Raw genomic sequence first — 22,795 nt, 5'->3', positions numbered from 1 at the left:
ACAGCATGTGCATGCCAGATTATGCTAACTTTTTTTCTCTGTTAATATTTTTCTATTTTGTGACAATGGGTATTAGAGCAGGATTTTGTTTTTTTTTGTTTTGTTTTTATAGGATTTTAACAGACAGCCTCGTGCAGAATGGGAGAGATGTGTGCATTATTATTCATTCAGAACAGAAATAAGCAGATTACAGAAAACACAAATCACATGGAGGAAAAAAATCCACAAAATGATGTACCTTGTTAACGGAGGAAAACATGAAGTTATTAGGATGATCTTCCAGACCATATAGTATGGATAATATATAATATGAGAAAAGGGAGAGAGAGAAGGAGAGAGAGAAGTGAAAGAAAAGTAGAGGGAGAGACAGGAGGTAGAGAGAGAAGGTAGAGAGAGTAGAGAGGGACGGGAGAGAGAAAGAGAGAAGAGAGATAAGGGAGAGAGAGCAGAGAGAGAAAGAAGAGAGAACAGAGTGAGAAGGAGGAGAGAGTAGAAAATTACCTGTAAAAATTAATTAATACACACTTTAATAACATTAATACATTTCCTCCAAATTCTGAACAAACTGCAAGCTTTATTTAAACAATTTCCTAAACACCAGTGAATGAGAAAAGCAAATCATTTACTAAAAACCCATCTGCTTTTGGTTCTATACCATTTAAATACTCATTCATTCATTCATTCATTCATCAATCATTCAGGAAGCCATTGATCCAGGTCAGTTATATTCGGAATCCTGGAAATCCACTCTGGATGGGAAGCCAGTACATCACTGAACACATTACACACACACACACACACACACACAGGGGCGATTTTACAGTAAACAATCAACCGGTGTGTTTTTAGGCAGTGGATAGAAACCTGGAGGAGGAAAACACAAATAAAACGATTCCACATAAAGCTCCATATACAGTATATTAAGGAAATAAAATTAGCAGGAAATCCCATTTTTTAAAAAAAGTGTGTTTAATTTCCGCAACCTTGTCTGGATGGATGTACAGTATATTGCTCACACTGTATTGTACTGTATTGTATTTCTCGCTGTTTATTTAAAAAATCACCACAATTAATCATAGTTCAAAGTCACTATAGTGGAACCTGATGGATCACATAAGCAATAGACGTTGCGTTATAGAGAAATAAATGAATAAAAAACCTGTAGCATCTAACAGACACAGTAACTCACCGTCCTCTTGCTTTATTTATTTACACACCAGGTCCACTTGAATTTGCACATAATATTAACCCTAATCAGATTAATGCGTCCTGCTTTGTCTAAGTAATCTGATTGAGTAGATTTCAGTGCTGTGAGGGCGTGTTGGAGTGCGCGCGCGCGCGCGAGAGAGAGAGAGAGAGAGAGAAAGCCTCGTGGTATTGATATTCCAGACGCTGCCTCTGACACGGAGCTGAAATATCCTCGAGCTCGCGGTATAAATTACAGCCCAATAATATGGCTTTATGGCGAGGTGTGTGTGTGTGTGTGTGTGCTGAGCGCACGGACGCGCTCGCTCGGTTCGCTCGTTGATCTTATGAACTGCTGAGATATAGCAGACACCGTGCTGAAGTATCAAGCCGTATTTCTTTTCATGTGGGTGTGTACGGGAAACACTGCACTTACAGAGATCGATGCACTACACGTGGCTCACGGTCAGCCCATGTGACTTCCACGATTCTGCGTAAATTAAGGACATGATAAGAATGGTAGTACTTTGCTACTCGGATTATCGTCGTGTCTTATCTCTTTCCTCTTTAGACACTAGATAAAAATAACACTTTTATTTTTTCTTATACATACTGTATATCTTCCAGCCTTGATTGCAAGCCATTTTTTTTGTTTTAGCAAAAGTCTGGGACAAGTCACGTTTTCATTTAAACCGAGGAAAGTTCAGAATCACGTTGTTGTTACGCGCACGATTAAATCAATTTCATATTGGAATTCGTAAAAATGACCTGTAAGGAGTACACACCTCTGAGGTTGCCAGATGTTTCCTAAACAGAAGCGTCCGAGTTAGGGGTGGATCTAGATAGTAAATGAATAAATAAAAACTGTTAATTGAAGAATGAAATAGCGCCTTTCCCCCCCACTTTCACACTATAGCTAAGAAAAGTAAATGAGGACCTCGTGCCTTCCTGGGGCTTATTGCCTTATTAGCTTACAGGATCTTAGACATCTTTAGACGCACTGACTGTTTTTACAACCCTGTTCCTAAAAGGAGCCGTGTATCCAACGGGATCTCTGCAGTGAGATAGCTAAAGTTAGATTAATAAGTTAAATTAAAGAAAAAGTAGAACGTACATTAAACCTATTATACTACATGACCAACCATCCACGATACAACGTGTTGCAAAACGTTTTATCGACTGTCTCGGTCATAAAAATACAGAATCAAAACAGAATTCAACATAGACTGAGAATAGAATGACTATAAAATACTGTAAAAATACTCCATGTGTTTTCTATTGTTTTGGTAAAACAGATTTATAGTTATATTAAAAGAGTTTCCTAGGGGTCCGTATAACGTCCGTATAAGTGGGAGTGAGGTACGGGCGGAAGTGGCAATTTTTAAAAAAATAAAATACATATCATTTTAAGTTATGTATATATAAAATTAAATTTATTGTTTCTATGCGGCCCAGTACCAAATGATCCACAGCCCAGTACTGGTCTGCGGCCCGATGGTTGTGGACCCCTGCAGTACAGTACAGTACAGTATAGTACAGTATAATATAGTACGGTATAGTATAGTACAGTATAGTTCAGTATAGTATAGTACAGTATAGTGTACTATGGAGTGGTGTGGAATTGTGTGGTATAGTGTAATATAAAGTGGTGTGGAATTGTGTGGTATAGTGTAATATAAAGTGGTGTGGAATTGTGTGGTATAGTGTAATATAAAGTGGTGTGGAATTGTGTGGTATAGTGTACTATGGAGTGGTGTGGAATTGTGTGGTATAGTGTACTATAGAGTGGTGTGGAATTGTGTGGTATAGTGTACTATAGAGTGGTGTGGAATTGTGTGGTATAGTGTACTATAGAGTGGTGTGGAATTGTGTGGTATAGTGTACTATAGAGTGGTGTGGAATTGTGTGGTATAGTGTAATATAAAGTGGTGTGGAATTGTGTGGTATAGTGTGCTATAGAGTGGTGTGGAATTGTGTGGTATAGTGTAATATAAAGTGGTGTGGAATTGTGTGGTATAGTGTAATATAAAGTGGTGTGGAATTGTGTGGTATAGTGTACTATAGAGTGGTGTGGAATTGTGTGGTATAGTGTAATATAAAGTGGTGTGGAATTGTGTGGTATAGTGTACTATAGAGTGGTGTGGAATTGTGTGGTATAGTGTACTATAGAGTGGTGTGGAATTGTGTGGTATAGTGTACTATAGAGTGGTGTGGAATTGTGTGGTATAGTGTAATATAAAGTGGTGTGGAATTGTGTGGTATAGTGTACTATAGAGTGGTGTGGAATTGTGTGGTATAGTGTAATATAAAGTGGTGTGGAATTGTGTGGTATAGTGTGCTATAGAGTGGTGTGGAATTGTGTGGTATAGTGTACTATAGAGTGGTGTGGAATTGTGTGGTATAGTGTAATATAAAGTGGTGTGGAATTGTGTGGTATAGTGTACTATAGAGTGGTGTGGAATTGTGTGGTATAGTGTACTATAGAGTGGTGTGGAATTGTGTGGTATAGTGTACTATAGAGTGGTGTGGAATTGTGTGGTATAGTGTAATATAAAGTGGTGTGGAATTGTGTGGTATAGTGTAATATAAAGTGGTGTGGAATTGTGTGGTATAGTGTGCTATAGAGTGGTGTGGAATTGTGTGGTATAGTGTACTATAGAGTGGTGTGGAATTGTGTGGTATAGTGTACTATAGAGTGGTGTGGAATTGTGTGGTATAGTGTAATATAAAGTGGTGTGGAATTGTGTGGTATAGTGTAATATAAAGTGGTGTGGAATTGTGTGGTATAGTGTGCTATAGAGTGGTGTGGAATTGTGTGGTATAGTGTACTATAGAGTGGTGTGGAATTGTGTGGTATAGTGTAATATAAAGTGGTGTGGAATTGTGTGGTATAGTGTGCTATAGAGTGGTGTGGAATTGTGTGGTATAGTGTAATATAAAGTGGTGTGGAATTGTGTGGTATAGTGTGCTATAGAGTGGTGTGGAATTGTGTGGTATAGTGTACTATAGAGTGGTGTGGAATTGTGTGGTATAGTGTACTATAGAGTGGTGTGGAATTGTGTGGTATAGTGTAATATAAAGTGGTGTGGAATTGTGTGGTATAGTGTAATATAAAGTGGTGTGGAATTGTGTGGTATAGTGTGCTATAGAGTGGTGTGGAATTGTGTGGTATAGTGTACTATAGAGTGGTGTGGAATTGTGTGGTATAGTGTACTATAGAGTGGTGTGGAATTGTGTGGTATAGTGTAATATAAAGTGGTGTGGAATTGTGTGGTATAGTGTAATATAAAGTGGTGTGGAATTGTGTGGTATAGTGTGCTATAGAGTGGTGTGGAATTGTGTGGTATAGTGTACTATAGAGTGGTGTGGAATTGTGTGGTATAGTGTAATATAAAGTGGTGTGGAATTGTGTGGTATAGTGTGCTATAGAGTGGTGTGGAATTGTGTGGTATAGTGTAATATAAAGTGGTGTGGAATTGTGTGGTATAGTGTGCTATAGAGTGGTGTGGAATTGTGTGGTATAGTGTACTATAGAGTGGTGTGGAATTGTGTGGTATAGTGTAATATAAAGTGGTGTGGAATTGTGTGGTATAGTGTACTATAGAGTGGTGTGGAATTGTGTGGTATAGTGTACTATAGAGTGGTGTGGAATTGTGTGGTATAGTGTACTATAGAGTGGTGTGGAATTGTGTGGTATAGTGTAATATAAAGTGGTGTGGAATTGTGTGGTATAGTGTAATATAAAGTGGTGTGGAATTGTGTGGTATAGTGTACTATAGAGTGGTGTGGAATTGTGTGGTATAGTGTAATATAAAGTGGTGTGGAATTGTGTGGTATAGTGTGCTATAGAGTGGTGTGGAATTGTGTGGTATAGTGTACTATAGAGTGGTGTGGAATTGTGTGGTATAGTGTAATATAAAGTGGTGTGGAATTGTGTGGTATAGTGTACTATAGAGTGGTGTGGAATTGTGTGGTATAGTGTACTATAGAGTGGTGTGGAATTGTGTGGTATAGTGTACTATAGAGTGGTGTGGAATTGTGTGGTATAGTGTAATATAAAGTGGTGTGGAATTGTGTGGTATAGTGTGCTATAGAGTGGTGTGGAATTGTGTGGTATAGTGTACTATAGAGTGGTGTGGAATTGTGTGGTATAGTGTAATATAAAGTGGTGTGGAATTGTGTGGTATAGTGTGCTATAGAGTGGTGTGGAATTGTGTGGTATAGTGTAATATAAAGTGGTGTGGAATTGTGTGGTATAGTGTAATATAAAGTGGTGTGGAATTGTGTGGTATAGTGTACTATAGAGTGGTGTGGAATTGTGTGGTATAGTGTAATACAGAGTGATGTAGAATTGTGTGGTATAGTGTACTATAGAGTGGTGTGGAATTGTGTGGTATAGTGTAATACAGAGTGATGTAGAATTGTGTGGTATAGTGTAATACAGAGTGATGTAGAATTGTGTGGTATAGTGTACTATAGAGTGGTGTGGAATTGTGTGGTATAGTGTAATATACTGTAATATAGTATAGAATTTTATACTGCGGTATACTGTAGTATAGTATATTGAAGTGTAGTATAGGGTAGTGTATAGTATAGTATAGTATAGTATAGTATAGTATAGTATAGTATAGTATAGTATAGTATAGTATAGTATGAAGTATTGTATTATAGTGTGGTGTGGTATAATGTAATATAGTGTGGTACTATAGTGTTTTATACTGTAGTGCATTATAGTGTAGTTTAGTATAGTGTGGTCTAGTATAGTACAGTGAAGTGTATTATATGTAATGTAATATAGTGTTATATGGTATAGTATGGTATGAAGTATTATGTTGTCGCAAAGCAGCTTTGCAAAAGTACATAAATACAGATTATACATTTTAATTAATCAGTTTATCCTTTATGAACAAAGCAAGGAATTGGTGAGGCAAAACTCCCTGAGGAAGAAACCTTGTGAGGAACCAGACTCAGAAGGGTCTGGGTAACACTGGATGGTGTGATTATTTCTCTTCTATAAATGTCAAAAAGTGCAAACAGGAAAATTATTCTAGTTTTTAGATGCAGTCTATTTTGCCGATGTTATCAGCTGTGCACTGATGGAGCACAAAACAGTCCTGATCATAGCATCACTGTTGGTATCCATCTTCACAGTCTCTAAGTGGTACCAAGTACACAGTGTATCTTCAGGATGTCCATGTGGATCTGTCATCAGCATCAGCGAGTGAATACCTGCTCCAAGTTTGAATATAATGTTAATGAGACTATTTGACCATCTGTGGTTCTGTTTCTCACTGTTTGGATTCGCTCATCTTTTTTTTTTTTTTTTGCACCGGTCTGTGCTTTGCATATGCTCGCTCCCTGGTTTTGACCTTGCTGCCTATTTGCATTTGTTCTGTTGTTGTTCTTGGACTGTGGAGAGTTTGTTCAACTCGCTGCAGTTTCTCTGCATCCACATTCTGTCTCACAACATCAGTGATTCTCAGACTATGGGCTGGAAAAATGATAAAGGAAACATCGGAATGAAGCTGCATGCTGGGATGTATAGATTTATGTCAAATATTCTTGTAGAATGTGTTCTTTCTTTATTCTGCCAGACTACCCTATGAGTAGCTCGAACGTGACACCTTCATGACAGCTGACATACGAGAACATTTCCAACGGCGTGTATTCCGGCGAGGTTTGACTGTCAGAATGACAGCTTTATTCAATTCTGACATGAAGATTGTGTTGTGATACATTCCAATGTCTACAATACGTGCTGTGCATATATACATACAGGGGCTGGACAATGAAACTGTGACACTGAGAGTGTAGTATTGGAGGCTTCATGCCTGTATATGGTGGATTTTACATTCCATAAGCAAGAGCAGTGTGTGAAGGATGAATTAACAGAGCATAATGGGAGACATATCAGAGGACAAATTACCGGTGCGTGTCTCACTTCTGTGACCTGGACATCGAGTCTTTGTGGTGTTTCGAGAGCCAAGGTATCCAGGGTAATGACGGCATACCACCGAGAAGGATGGACCATATCCAACCGTCCACACAATAGGAAGCACTCTGTAGGGGACGTCCAGGCAGTAACCTGGATTGTGTCCAGAAAACATAAAACCACAGCTGCCCAAATCGCTTCAGAAGTAAATGTGCACTTCGACTCTCCAGTTTCCAGAAAAATTGTTCTTCAGGAACTCCTCAGGGTCAATATTCATGGTCGGGCTGCAGCAGCCAAACCCTTTGGTCAGTCATGCCAAATCTTGGACTGTGGACAATGTAAAACATTAATTGTTCTCTGATGAGTCCATCTTTGCTGTATATCCAAAATCCGGGATATTTATGCTGTAAAAAAGCCCCAAAGAAGCTTGTGTGCCCAGATTGAAGCATGGTGGTGGATCAGTGATGGTTTGGACTGCAATATCATGCCAGTCCCCACTACTATGCCCACTGCTGGTGCTAGATGAACATGTCACTACCAAGGATTACTGAACGGTTCTGGAGGACCATGTGCACCCTGTTGTCAGACACCAAGGATTTAGGACCCAAATGCAAGACGCTAATACTGTGAGTCTTTAATACGAATTCACAGGCAGAACAGCCAGTAGAGTGCAACAACATCCACCTGTAGGAACCCAGCTAAAGAACAGTCACAAGGAGACAGCAAGAAAATATCCTTACGCAAGGTCTAAAGTCCAGGGCCAAAGGTGGCACAGAAAACAGCAAGCAAAAGTCCTTACACAATGTGCCAAGTCCAGGGCTGACAAATCCAAAATGCAGGGTCAGAAAAACAGTCCAAAATCCAAACGAAAGACAAACCGCACAACAAAGAGCAGGCAAAGGCAAAAACAAGGAAGGGGCCAGGTCAAAAACAGGCAGGCATAATACTCGAAAGAATTTGCGTGATGAACATATCCCATGACCTGCACAGTCACCAGATCTGAATATTATTGAGTCACTTTGGGGTGTTACGTTGTTGGGAGCGAAACTTTAGGAAACATTTTCCTACACCAACATTATCTCGTGACGTGACGACTGTTCTGGTTCTGTGCGGGACTCGTATCTGTCGTTCCCATGACCAACAGATGCTTCACTGGACACAAAAGAAGGAATACATCATAGTACTAAATATTCATAGTTCTGGTTTTCTAGTTTCATGTATACGTAAATACATACCACAGCACTGATGTGATCTCCGATCTATTGAGTAAGAAGGCGTTGTTAGATTTTTTAGATCAGCAGAAAATCGTTTGATATCAGATTTTATACAGTATGTGGTTTATATTAATACGCTGGTTCTAACACCACACACAGCCGACTTTCTGTCGTTCATATTACTGACAAAGTCTCTGTTTGGACTTATTGAGTTGCTTTAAATTTTACTTGCGTATCAAAGGCTATTACAGCGCTTTGCTATTTCCCCCCATTTACGATCAATCATTCATGGCCTCCTCGTAGCAACTGCTGCAACTCTCAGTAGTAAATTATTGGCTGCAAAATCCCCACTGAGAAAATCATCCCTCCCTTTAATATTTCAGTGCTTCGCATTCATATTTCATGATTTCAGCTGTTCCCTCCCACATGCCCTTTGTCGGTGAGGATCCTGTGCTGCCCAGGAGCGAGTTTATTACACAATTACAGCAAGCAAAGACAAAGATCAAAGCAGCAGAACGGAGAAAGTTCTCTCCCGAGTCTCGGTGTGTTAGCCCAGCGTGAACCTCTCGTCTGAAAGGGGCTCACGAGGCAGACTTTAAGATCTGGAGATGTTTCATAGATGGATCCTTCACTACTCTAATCTACACGATTATACCATAAGCCTTAGCTTAGCTACGGATAACAGAGTAAGCTGAATGACCGAGAAACTTCATAGAGAACCTCCACATAACTCTGATCTCCTGTAGACTCGGTTCACTCTTGAAGTTTATCTGCCTCTGTGGCGCTGCTACTCTTCGTTCTCTAGTCTCTAGTTGCGAGTGTGCTGTTGAACAAAACTTCTCTTTATTGCTTGACAGTGTAGTATTTAGATGGCAGAAAGCACTTTTTGGGGTTTAATAGCTTAAAATAAATGAACAATGCACCATGACGTCTCTGTTGTTTTTTGTCTGTTAAATTTTACTTCCTTTACTTAAAGATACCAACAATTCATTTCTCTACTTTCATCTTTTTGTAATAACATAAAGAAGAGAGAAGTTTTTCTCTTCTCTCTAACACCTTGTCAATACCGTACATGTGTACAGTCAAGGCTTGTTGAATTATATTTTTAAAAAAATAAAATTTTCATTTTTAAAAAATAAAACCTATTTGTATTTAATTTTTATATTTTTTCTATTTATTCTTTTATGTATTTATATATTTAACTGTTTAAGTAAAAAATAAAAAATAAATAAAGTACAGCTTTAGATCAGCTGTGTGAGTCGTGCCAGTAAAGTTTGTTGAATTAAACTGAATTTAAATTGCTAATAAAAAAACTTTTTTTAAGGTCGGAAAGCACATGTCCGATTTTCTCTTTTCCATCAGACAGCATGGGGGATGCAAACTTTTGCACACCATGCCTGGTTCATTGAAATAACTCACTTTATTCCATGAATCTTGATACCAGTTAATTTTAAGGGTTGATTTTTTCTGGATCATGTAGTACTGAAAACATCAAAAGAAGTAAAAACCTTTTCAGGAAATAAAAAATAGCTAACTGAAGATATTCCTCATAAATATTTATCGATTCTTGAGTGCAATGAACTGTACTGAAGAACTGAAGAGATGACGTTTGCTATCATTTCTAATATTTCTTATAGCTATCGTTTCGCACCTGTATAAGAGCCGGATTAATTGGGAGCAGACTCGCGTCACTGTGCTGCTTTCTGATTCGTGACTAGCTTCTGAGAAAAGACCCGCATTTAGATCTGACTCAGATCTCCTGCTGAGCTCAAAGTACATGGTGAAAACCATGTAAGTTTGAGGGTTTTTTTTTTACCGTACCACCCCGGTAACGAGCGCCGGCTCGGTACCTGAGAGCAAGGTGTAATTTTGACGTCAACGATTTTCAGGGTGTTATTTATTTTACGAGTTGAGATGTAGGAATTCACCAAAGGTCTGCAATAAATAAGACATGAAAATAAATGCGTTTGAGAGAAAAGACAATTTGTAGGCAAACTAATAATCACTATTCTAACTTATACATAAGTTTTATACATAAGAGATGTTTTTTTATTGACACATCAAAAAAAGTTTGTTGTTTATTTCATTAAAGCTGATTCCTGAGTACATTTCATATTCACTTTTTTTTTATCAGTCAAAGAAAAATGAAACGCGACTAAATTGACGATTAAACTGTGTTTGTTATAAAAAATAACTATTTATCTCTGAAAAAGAGGGAAAAATCTATAACAAATTGTAATAATACACCGTGTTCATAAAACAATAAATCAGGTGCTTTGACACATTGTGATTTTTTTTTTTTTGAATAAAAAGATATTTAGGGAGAGAGAGAGCGAGAGAGAGAGAGAGAGAGAGAGAGAGAGAGAGAGATAGAGGGAGGGAGAGAAAGAGAGAGAAAGCTAGAAAGGGGCTAGAGAGAGAGAGAGAGAAATGGAGAGAGGGAGGGAGGGAGAGAGAGAGAGATGGAGAGAGAGAGATGGAGGGAGAGAGAGAGAGACAGAGAGAGAGAAAGAGAGAGAGAGAGAGAGAGAGAGAGAGAGAGAGAGAGAGATGGAGGGAGGGAGAGAAAGAGAGAGAAAGATAGAAAGGGGCTAGAGAGAGAGGGAGGGAGGGAGAGAGAGAGAGATGGAGAGAGAGAGATGGAGGGAGGGAGAGAGAGAGAGATATGGAGGGAGGAAGAGAGAGAGAGAGAGAGACAGAGAGAGATATGGAGGGAGGGAGGGAGAGAAAGAGAGAGAAAGATAGAGAGGGGGTAGAGAGAGAGAGAGAGAGAGAGAGAAATAGAGAGAGAATGAAAGATGGAGGGAGGGAGAGAGAGAGAGAGAGATGGAGGGAGGGAGAGAGAGAGAGAGAGAAATAGAGAGAGCATGAGAGATGGAGGGAGGGAGAGAGAGAGAGAGAGAGAAAGAGAGAGAGAGAGATGGAGGGAGGGAGAGAGAGAGAGAGAGAGAGAGAGAGAGAGAGAGAGAGAGAGAGAGAGAGAATGAGGGAGGGAGAGAGAGAGAGAAATGGAGAGAGCGAGGGAGGGAGGGAGAGAGAGAGAGATGGAGGGAGGGAGGGCGAGAGAGAGAGATAGAAAGAGAGAGAGAGAGAGAGAGAGAGACATTCATGTAAACGAATACATTTCATTCTTTTATATTTTTTATATTTATAGTTAAATTATATATTGATTACATTTTATATTCATATTTAATATAATTATAATTCATATATTTATTAGTATTTATTATTTATACTTTTATATATTTATACATTTAACTGTTGAAGAAGAAAAAAGAAAATGATACTGATCTAAATGATCTAATTATTTCTTTCAATGCATCTACTTGCCAACTGTTTTTTTGTTTGTTTGTATGTTTGTTTATTTGTTTATTTGTTTTTTGTTTTTTAAAAAAGGGAAAAAATAGTACAGCTTTACAGTTTTAAGCGTCTATATACAATAAAATACTTGTGCTACAATTAGGGCACAAAACTTTACTCTGAACACTGAACACTAACAAAAGACTGTTAATGTACCCGATTATTAATGTGCGAATTAATAATTAATTAATTATTAAATTAATTAATTAATTAATAAAGTGAGAGTAAACTGTAAACTGTGACAGTGGGAGGTGTTGCATGTACCATACTCTGAATTATTTATGTATTTCAAGCAAATAAAACAAACATATTCTATTAAACAGTGAATAAAGGCAAACCGTGATGTAGAGGGATGTAGAGACACTCAACACAAAATGTACATGTCTGATCAGTTCTGTCCATCAGAGTCCAGTGTACATGTAAAAGTGCTGAACTGGAACAAGTGAGTAAATCTATTTTTTACTCAACACTCTGTGACCTTGAGGCTGGGAGATGTTTTACTCGACAGCCATTAAAAAATAAAATACTACAGTATAAAGAAGTAATAGCAAGTGTCTCAGAAAAACATTTCTATGATACATGACGCACCAGGACGAGAATCCTCCAGCAAAACATTAGTAGTGTATTTTATTTATTTATTTTTAATAATAAAAAGTACAGTCTAAGTCTAATTTAAAGTACAGAAATTAATGTATTTGTCTAAAAATAAAAGCAGGGAAAAGACTGTTTACCAAAAAAAAAAATCAGGTGATTTGTCAGGTTGCAATTAAAACCAATTGAATATGAATGAAAACATATTGACGATAAAAGCGTATCGTGACGTAATAGATCGCGATGTGTGTCCGTGTTATGTCGTCTAATATTAAGAGACAGAGAGAGAGAGAGAGAGAGAGAGAGAGAGAGAGTTTATAAAGCACGCGCGCAGAGACATTCATGCATACCGGAGCAGGCGCGATGTCTCGCGACAAGATTCCACCGGTCTCTCCTGTCGGCTGTCACGTGCTCGCGTGAAGAAACGATTTCTCCACGTGTGTGTGTGTTTTTTTCTTCTTCTCCGAGACACCCGTCCATCTCTCTCTCTCTCTCTCTCTCTCTCTCTCTCTCTCATACACACACACACACACACACACACGTGCGCGCGCGCTCGTGCGGGGATGTGGCGACGATGGTATGCGCGAGGCGGATGAAAACTTTGGCGTCGACGTGCGTGATCCTCAGCGGCATGACCAACATCGCGTGCCTGCTGTACGTCGGCTGGATCACCAATTCCGTGCACGAGAAAGATGCCGAGAGAAAGTTGGAGGAGGATAAAGGGGAGACGCTGCGCATCATCGAGAGGCTGGAGCGGCTGGAGAACGTGGTCAACTCACACATCCAAGGTACGAACTCACGCGCGGCTGCGTTTTTTCAATTAAAGACCAAAAAAAAAACTTTTAACGCAATAAAAAAAACTCATATCATTCTCTTTGATTTAATCCTGATCTTTTGCAAACTTTACACTACCTCACACACTCGGTTCATCTAAAGCAAGGGTTCTTCAACCTTCTTACACACACTGACGACAGATAAGCTTTCAGTACCGGGTTCAGCTTTCACGTGTGCTGTAGAAACCGGAGTAGCTCCTTAATTCTCTGTGCTCTTCAAGGTTTACTGAGATCCCGAGACGCTTTTCTGCTTAGCACTGATGTAAAAAGTGGCTGTTTGAATGAGCTTTTTTGTTAGCTCGAGCTCATTGTGTGTAAATCTCTAGAAGCTGTGTGTGTATGTGTGTGTGTATGTGTGTGTGTGTGTGTGTGTGTGATCTCATATCTGATGACACTGAAGTCACAGTCTGATGTTGGATATGACCACTAACTCGTGATGATTTTATGCCTTGTGTCTCCAACACATGATTGACTGGTCAGATCAGGAGTGTCCGATCTCATCTTATTCCAATCAAGCAGGAGCCACAATGTATTCCACCTGTTCAGTCTTGGCTTTCAGTACTCAGGTGAAGCTTCCACTTGATTGGAATGACACCATGCACCCCACAGCATTTATTTAAGATCGGACACCCCTACTGGATCAGATAAACGAGCATGCATACAGGCATTCCTAATAAAGTGGCTGGGGAGATTCTCCTTGCCTCTCTGACAGCCTGGGTCTGAATGATCTACATGTGAACCCCAGAGCCAGGGCACGATTCAGCCTGGTATTACTCGGCTATAAATACCTCCATCGCCTCCCATAGTAATTAACTTTCAGACTGAAATGTACTTATCTCAGATTGCCGTGTTAATTTACCCACTGATTTGTCAGACGCTTGTATTAGCTCATTAACAAACCTGTAGCGGTGTCTTCAAGTGACAGATGAACTTAAAATGCATTCTCTGGGTTATTATTTATTACTTATTTATTTAATTTATTCATTTTCACGTCTGAAAGAAACGGCAGACGCGACCATCCCAGTGGAAATTACTCATTATCTGTTTGGCATCTGGAGCAAATGTTTGTGCTTATCTCTAGTCTGCAAAGAAATGACATTTCTTTTTTTTCTTTCTTTTAATATCAACCAAATTTCTAGAATAACAATTACAATGAAGCATTTCCTCCGCATATTTTTCTTCTTTTTCTTTTTTTTTTTAACCCGACTTCTTTGAAGCACATTTCCTCTGGCACTGACATGGACCTGAAAAAGTATTTTAGACTGATTTATTTTCTATACCAATTTGCAGATTTGTGGAACCCGGAAAGCATAGCGAGCAAAAGTGGGTGGGGCATGTGATAAGAAAAAAAAAATCGAAAAGGTTGGGAGGAGTTTAATGGTATTTCTACGGTGAATTTTCGATTCTGATTGGTCAGGAGGTGTTGGTTAGTTTTCGTTTCTGTAGTAACAAATTAGGGATTTTAGCTTCAGGTCTCTAGTCGCTGTACCGGGAATTCACCATTAAGCTGTTCCTATTACTACAGGTTGCCATAGTAACAACATTTATTAGTAGGTGGGGCGTTCTACTACATTCCACATGACAACGAATCAGTTTTTTTTTTTGTCGCTAAAATGAAACAGTTTCGACGGGAGTGTCAGGAGATACTGGGACAGTTCCCTGTCTGACCACCAGAAGGGGTGCTGCTGATATCTCAACATAGCCTACGTTGTTTCCTATGTGTGTTGTGCCACGCCCCCCTGTTGTTCTGCTTTATGTATAAGTTATCTTTTTTCTCAAGCGTCTGCTTTTGACGCTATGGCTACTTTTTAGTTACTTACGTTGTATTTGCCTTGTGTAAGTATTGTTTTAGTTTCCTTAATGGAGCAGTGCTTTTATTTTATCCGGCACGTCAGTTCGTGTCTCTGCAGGTGAGGGATCGAGATTGCCGGAGAGGTCCGGGTTCGAATCCCGCTTCAGGTGGTGTCTCGCGATGGCTACAGGAAGGTTTGATATTTGTTTGGGCATAAAATCCACCAGCATATAAATCCATCATATCTTTGGAGATGATCTTGAGGTAGCTATGAGTTTGCGGTGATACTTCGCACTAGCCGTGTGCTGTTAGTGCACCATAGGTCAAGAGATTGAAATGCTGAAGTCAGTTGTTTGCATACTGTCATCATATCATTATTTTAAGAATAAATCAGTCCACCCAGGATTTATTTATTTTTATGTGTCTGTTGCTTGATTTTCCTAATTTTTGAATTTTTAAAAAATTGTGACGCAATTCCAGGATTTTTCTTTTAAACTCAGACAAATGAAGACTCATACACTATATTGCCAAAAGTTTTGGGACACCCCTCCAAATCGTTGAATTCAGGTTTTGTTTTTCAGGGGTTGGGCTCGGCCCCTTAGTTCCAGTGAAAGGAACTCTTAATGCTTCAGCTTCATACCAAGACATTTTGGACAATTTCATGCCCCCAACTTTGTGGGAACAGTTTGGGGATGACCCCTTCCTGTTTCAACATGACTGCACACCAGTGACCAAAGCAAGGTGCATAAAGACATGGATGAGTGAGTTTGATGTGGAGGAACTTGACTGGCCTGCACAGAGTCCTGACCTCAACCTGATAGAACACCTTTGCGCTTCTAGAGGAATGGTCAAAAAGAGAGTTGAAGCTGTTATAGCTGCAAAGGGCAGGACAACTCCATATTACATTCATGTGCATGTAAAGGCAGACCCAGTCCCACTTTTGGCCTGGCTCGCAGTCTCCGCTCTAATTCATCCCAAAGGTGTTCTATGTAATGTCATTTCTGTGGTCACACACCTCACTGTGGAGCAGGTTGCATTGCCACCTCACAGATTCAGGGCCACTGCTGCAGTCCTGAGCTTGAGTTACTGCCTGGAGCTTCACACGTTCTCCTTGTTCTCCTTGTTCCTTCAGGTTTCTTTGCTTCTGTCAAAAACATGCCACTTGGAGGGAAGATGAACCAGTGTACGAATGTGTGTGTGTGTGTGTGTGTCGATCCAGTGTCTGTAAGATTGGCATCAGCTCAGTATCCAGCACAACCTAAGCAGGATAAAACAAAAGATGAATATAAGGATGAGAAAAAAGTTCAATAAAATACAGCATGCAGAAAAATGGCAACAAAGCCAGCAGTGTAGGTTTAAAAAAGAGAGAAAAATGGGAAATGGTAACGGAGTTAAAGCCTGAAAATACGTAGTGACGAGTGAGTCATGATGTAGAAGGTGTTTGTGTAGTGGTCTTGCTGCTTTCACAGCTTTCCTCATATTGTGTTTGTAATTAAAACTGTTTGTTTTCAGCTTGTAGAACGAATTACATTACTGCCACAGCCTGTACATCCAGAGTGTGACTGAATATTCTGCCTTTTACTAAAGCTCAGTACTCTCTCTCTCTCTCTCTCTCTCTCTCTGTGTCACACACACACAAACACACACACACACACACACTCACACACACACACAAACACACACACACACACGATGGACTCAGGCTGATCTCTAGCACTGAGAGAGAATGAGTATAACTCCGAGCTGCGGTTTCCAGACAGCAGAAGAGTGCAGGATTATGCCAGAGTGACGCTTATTCCTCCAGAACGTATTAAAAGTCACAGCGTCTGCTTTTCACGCTCATCTGAACCGTCTGATTAGATCGTTGTTGGAGGAGACAGGAACTCTCGGTCCACTCCTGCTTCAGGATGAAGAGGACGAAGTGAAGGAGACGAAGTGAAGCATGTGGACAGCTACATTTGTCCTGCATTTGCTCTCTCTCTCTCTTTCTCTCTCTCCCCCTCTGTCTCTCAGCTAGATTTGCTCTGTCTGTCTGTCTGTCTGTCTGTCTCTCTGTGTCTCTCTCTTTCTCTCTGTCTCTCTCGGCTGCATTTGTCCTGCATTTGCTCTGTCTGTCTCTCTCTCGTTGTCTCTCTCTCTCTCTCTCTCTCTCTCACCTATACTTATCCTGCATTTGCTCTGTCTGTCTGACTGTCTCTCTCTCTCTCTGTCTCTCTCTTACTCTCTCTCTCTCAGCTACATTTATCCTGCATTTGCTCTGTCTGTTTGTCTGTCTGTTTTTCTCTCTCTTTTTCTGTCCCCATTCCTTTCTTTCTCTGTCCTCTGTCTCTCAGCTACATTTGTCCTGCATTTACTCTCTGTCTCTCTCTCTCTCTCTCTCTCTCTCTCAGCCTTGTTAGTGCGAGTCTCCAGCAGTAGATGATAGAGGGTCAGAGTGCTAACACCAAGCATGCTGAAGCTCATCAGCATCAGAGTCGTGGCTTTATTTATTTATTTATTTATTTATGAACCAAACAAATGAGGAAGAATGACATGACTGCTAGAGTGAAAGAGTTCAGACTTCTCGCAGGATGAGAATGATCTGTAATTTATCAGAAATTTATTTATTTAATCCTTGACTCCTTTTCTGTTCAAATGCATCCCCAAATGTTTTCTTCCTCGTAGACGACAGCGATATAATTACAATACGGTATTTATTAAAGCGTTAAACTTTTTATCTGGTTATACTATCGTTAGATCAGATCTTGTGGATTGGACTCTGATGTCAATAAAGTACATCTGACGTTCAAGCTAGCTAGCAAGAGGACGTGCTTACGGATGAAAAATCACCTCACGATCAGATTCTGTATTCAGTTCAGTATTTTGCATGTTTTATTAAAATTCATTTTGTGTAATATTTGGTTTTATGTCACAGTTTTCCACACACCAATCAGCCATTACATTAAAACCACCTGCCTAGTATTGGCATAATAAATCCCCTTTTTGGAGCACTTCATTGGAGCACTTTTGGTAGATATTAACCCTTTAATTACAAGAAAAATCCTGCTGATTATGAGACGCCCCGACGTTCCCTGTTGTCTATAAACATCACAATTTGTCACCCAGATTCTTGCTTCTTCCATCACAACAACTTAACAAATGTTCACTTGTTACCTAATATATTGGCACCCCATGACCAGTCGTGCTCTAGTGAAAGCAGATGTTTTACATATACATTCACTGGCCACTTTATTAGGAACACATGTACATACATGCAGTTACGTTAACGGTATTTGCCAGACGTTTTAATCACCAATCAAACATCTGAACCGCTAAGCTACCATTTAACTGCTATTCCCTGTTCCCAATCACATGTTTTTTTGTCAACAGTTAATCCATTTATGATCTAACAGAAATCCCTGAGCAAAAGCTGCTGCAAAGTCACACTTTGTGTTCCACTGTGTTCATTCTGAGCTGCTGCCCAGAGACTGGCAGAGATTTAAAAGAGTAAAGACACTGAGTAGACGCTGTGAGAAAATAATCACTGTTGTTTAACAGTTTAGTTTTTGCTTTCGACAACGACAAATAAATCTGTGTTTCAGAAAACGGGACAAAAGCATTCATAAAGTCTTCCTTGTGTTCGACAACATTGTCACGCCCGAGTCGAGCCTGAGACGCTACACCAGGAGGTAAACGCATGCACTCAGGCATAATGTGGGATATTGTACAACTATTATCTGAAATAGCTGGAAGTTTTCAGAAAAGCAGCTTATTCGATGCGCGCGTTCTAATGTTATAGACAAATTTAAAATAGCTTTTTTTTGGCTTGATTTTGTCTGAATTTTGCTTGATACTGTCTGAGTTTTGCTTGATTCTGTCTGAGTTTTGTTTGGTTTTGTCAAAGTTTTGCTTGATTTTGCATCCGTATCACTTGATTTTGTTTGAGCTTTGCTTGATTTTGTGTGTTTTGCTTGATTTTGCCTGAGCTTTGCTTGATTCTGTCTGAGTTTTGCTTGATTTTGCCTGACCTTTGTTTGATTTTGCCTGAGCTTTGCTTGATTCTGTCTGAGTTTTGCTTGATTTTGCCTGAGCTTTGTTTGATTTTGCCTGAGCTTTGCTTGATTCTGTCTGAGTTTTGCTTGATTTTGCCTGAGCTTTGCTTGATTTTGCCTGAGCTTTGCTTGATTCTGTCTGTGTTTTGTTTGATTTTGCCTGAGCTTTGTTTGATTTTGCCTGAGCTTTGCTTGATTCTGTCTGAGTTTTGTTTGATTTTGCCTGAGCTTTGTTTGATTTTGCCTGAGCTTTGCTTGATTCTGTCTGAGCTTTGCTTGATTCTGTCTGAGTTTTGCTTGATTCTGTCTGAGTTTTGCTTGGTTTTTGAAGGGACTGTGAATCAAATCCAAAACCACTTCAACATGTTTTGTTAGAGTAAAACAGTCATCTTCAGGATATTAACCACACACTCCACATCATCACACCACACTTTAACACCAATTTTCCTTTAACAACACGTCCTCATGTTTTATTACTTACTTTTTTTTTTTTAGATCTATCATTTATGCCCAGGTTTTAATGTTTGAATCTCTGCTGCCGAATAAACATGTTTGATAAAAACCGGACGTACCCTCGGTTACCCATCAGCCTCAAAACCAAAGCCTCTTCTTTGTTTTTCTCCAAAAATCGGTTGTAAATTGGGTTGCATGGTGTTGCATCATAGTGTATTGAATATTTTGCTGTTTAAAGTGTAGCCTCTGATGGATTATTGATCACATCATATCAAGCTGCGTCAAATGGAAAGATCCTTGATGAATACAACAACAATAACAACTACAAAATGTTTGTTATGGCAGGTTTTTTTCTGTGAGGCTTTTAGTTTGTTACCAATATCAGTTCTACAGGGTGATTAGTCTGAAATCTATTGTCTAAAGACTTCATCATCATCATCTTCATCGTCGCCGTCGTCGCACAGGTCAGAGAGTGAACAATGGCGGGACGGCTTGCTGAGCAGAACCGCTGTATCTCTTGTGCCGCCTCATACACCGACAGATCTGTGGTTCTTCCCTGAAGCACCGAGGCTGCTGCTCGTTTTTCTTCTGTGCGCACCTGCTCCAGGTAATCAGTTGTTGCAAAAAATATGGGCTGTCTCCAGTCTTCACACCGGTGCCAAGCGAGTGTCTAGCGCTTTCATTTATTACCGCTGGATCTGCACAGCTGAGCAGATTTTCATAGGACATTGTGCTTATTAGAATTTCCTGGGAAAGCTGTAATCACTGAAATTTGTCAGGCTGACGTGTTAGCACCTCGTCTCCATCTGCACAGTGTGCTGCTGTATGTGCTGCACAATACACGCTGGACTTTTGTAGAAATTTGAGTCAAATTAAAGACAAATTGCTCAGTGTGTGTTAGTCTTTCAGCAGTAATTAAGCCTCAGTGCTCCCTGGTGGCTCTGCCCCTTCAGCACTCCCTGAGGACTCTGCCCCTTCAATGCTAGCTGGTGACTCCACCCCTTCAGCACTCCCTGAGGACTCTGCCCCTTCAATGCTAGCTGGTGACTCCACCCCTTCAGCACTCCCTGAGGACTCTGCCCCTTCAATGCTAGCTGGTGACTCCACCCCTTCAGCACTCCCTGAGGACTCTGCCCCTTCAATGCTAGCTGGTGACTCCACCCCTTCAGTGCTCCCTGGTGACTCTGCTATTTCATCGCTTCCTGCTGGCTCTGCCCCTTCAGTGCTCCCTGGTGACTCCACCCTTTCAGTGTTCCCTGGTGACTCTGCCCTTTCACCACTCCCTGGTGACTCTGCCCTTTCAGCATTCCCTGGTGACTCCACCCCTTCAGTGCTCCCTGGTGACTCCACCCTTTCATCACTCCCTGATGACTCCACCCTTTCAATGCTCCCTGGTGGCTCTGCCCCATCATCACTCCCTAGTGGCTCCACACTTTCAGTGCTCCCTGGTGACTCTGCCCTTTCATCGCTCCCTGGTGACTCCATCTTTCAGTGCTCCCTGAGGACTCCGCCCAATCAATGCTCCCTTTTGACTCGGCCTATTCAGCACTCCCTGATGACTCTGCCCTTTCATTGCTTCCTGGTGGCTCTGCCCCTACAGCACTACCTGATGACTCCACCCTTTCAGTGCTTCCTGGTGACTCTGTCCCTTCATCAATCTTTGGCCGCACCCCTTCACCACTCCCTGGTGACTCTGGGCTTTCAGTACTCCCTGGTGACTCCACCCCTTCAGTGCTCCCTGGTGACTCTGCCCTTTCACCAGTTGACTCCACCAATATTAAGAAGCTAGTTAAGAAACATGTTGATAGAAAGTTTAAGCTATTTAAAGTCTCGTTTGGGAGAAAAACTTTGATGAAAAGGATCTGCTTGTTATATTTGCGCAGTGATTAATGAAACTAGAAATGCATCATGGTAAGTGTTTGCAAAAGTATCACCAGAATATTAACAAATTTCGATGAATCCCATCCGAGCCCCCGGCTACGTGGTTCTCTGGTGCGTTGTAGAATTCCAAATAACAACTTTCTGTTCACTAACAGCTTCTCCTGTTAATCCGAGATCCAGCGTCACATGTGATTAGCTTTGAACCACCCGGGATCTGTCTCCCACCGCTCCTGAACCTGTCTGGTCCGTTTAACGGAGGTCCGAACTCGTTTAAATTTCCAATTAATTGCCGTCTTATGAACCATTTAGCCGGCGAGACTCCACATGAAATTGGATTGCATCCAGAAGACCTAGTGCTGATATTCATTAAGTCTACAGCGTGAATGGGATTGTCTATCTGGCTCATGTCTGATCTCCAGAGAGGAAAGATCAGCGTGTAATCAGACTGAAGCTTTAATAATCCTGTCCCATGTCACCACTGATGAAAGGGAGGGGTTCGGAGTTCTACAGCACAGATCATGTGATGCTTCACAGTCCAATCAGTCCAATCCGATTCAGGTTACAGAGTGGAGGAGAGTTTTATCTCTGGTATGTGGTATATTACTATTTCGGGACGGCCCAAATGGAAAAATCGTTGGATATGTGGGCCGAAGCCAGAATCTTTCGTGTATGAAAGGTTGAAGTGGGCGATATGTCATCTATATGATATAGCGATATGATTTCTACATTTTGCTGATGCACAATATCTAGGTTTGCTCACAAAGTGACAGCAAAATTGTATCACATTAAAAAAAAAACTTATGCAATTATAATTTTACTTTTAATGCCTGAAAATGTAAATAAATAATGTAAACAATATATTAATAAAACAAATCAATCAATAAATGTAATAATACTAATAACAATAATAATACTAATAAAAATAATATATATATTATTATGTATGTATTTAATATAATACATTAATAATATAATAATGTAATATGTATTTATAACATATATATATATATATATATATATGTTATAAATACATTTAATTAATATAACTATAAATTAAAATACATTTTAAATTAAATTCTTAAATACTTTTAACATGTCAGAATATTCATAAAATCTTAGTGAAGTGCTTTGTGCCAGGATTTATCATGATCTTGATATGACATCATCTTATTGGCTGGCCTGAACCCATCCAGATTATTATTCATTTATTTATTTAAAACAGCAAAAAATACTTTTTATCCATTTACAATTACCTTTAACAAGTTAAAGACTCTGGAGACTACTTTTTTTTAATTTATTGATTTCTTTAATAATTTTAAAAAAAATTTTCATTAGTCTTAGCCATTGCTATAGAAACAATAACATTATAACAGAGCAAGTGTGTTAATATGAATCGGTAAAATTACAGGAAAAAACATCAACCCTCGTCAGATGCTGAGATCTTTTTGAACTTGGCGTAACGTGTTAAAGCACTCGAGCGTTTTCAGGGAGAAAATTGCAGCGCGTAGCTGTCTTCTCACACT

General features: G+C 39.8%; 1 protein-coding gene across 2 annotated transcripts in view; it reads left to right on the top strand.

The window, feature by feature from the left end:
- Positions 1 to 12,644: 12,644 nt before the first annotated feature.
- galnt18a (UDP-N-acetyl-alpha-D-galactosamine:polypeptide N-acetylgalactosaminyltransferase 18a) overlaps positions 12,645 to 22,795 on the top strand; it is an 88,406-nt gene continuing 78,255 nt past the window's right edge. For both annotated transcript variants that reach the window (XM_058397029.1, XM_058397030.1), the window contains exon 1: positions 12,645 to 13,070. In XM_058397029.1, coding sequence (XP_058253012.1) covers positions 12,857 to 13,070 — 214 coding nt within the window. In that variant the 5' untranslated portion in view covers positions 12,645 to 12,856. The remainder of the gene's footprint in view (positions 13,071 to 22,795) is intronic.

Source organism: Hemibagrus wyckioides, linkage group LG08 (genome assembly GCF_019097595.1).
Source record: "Hemibagrus wyckioides isolate EC202008001 linkage group LG08, SWU_Hwy_1.0, whole genome shotgun sequence".
NCBI lineage: Eukaryota > Metazoa > Chordata > Actinopteri > Siluriformes > Bagridae > Hemibagrus > Hemibagrus wyckioides.
The sequence above is the reverse complement of the archived record's forward strand: the minus strand, read 5'-3'. Positions and strand labels throughout refer to the sequence as shown.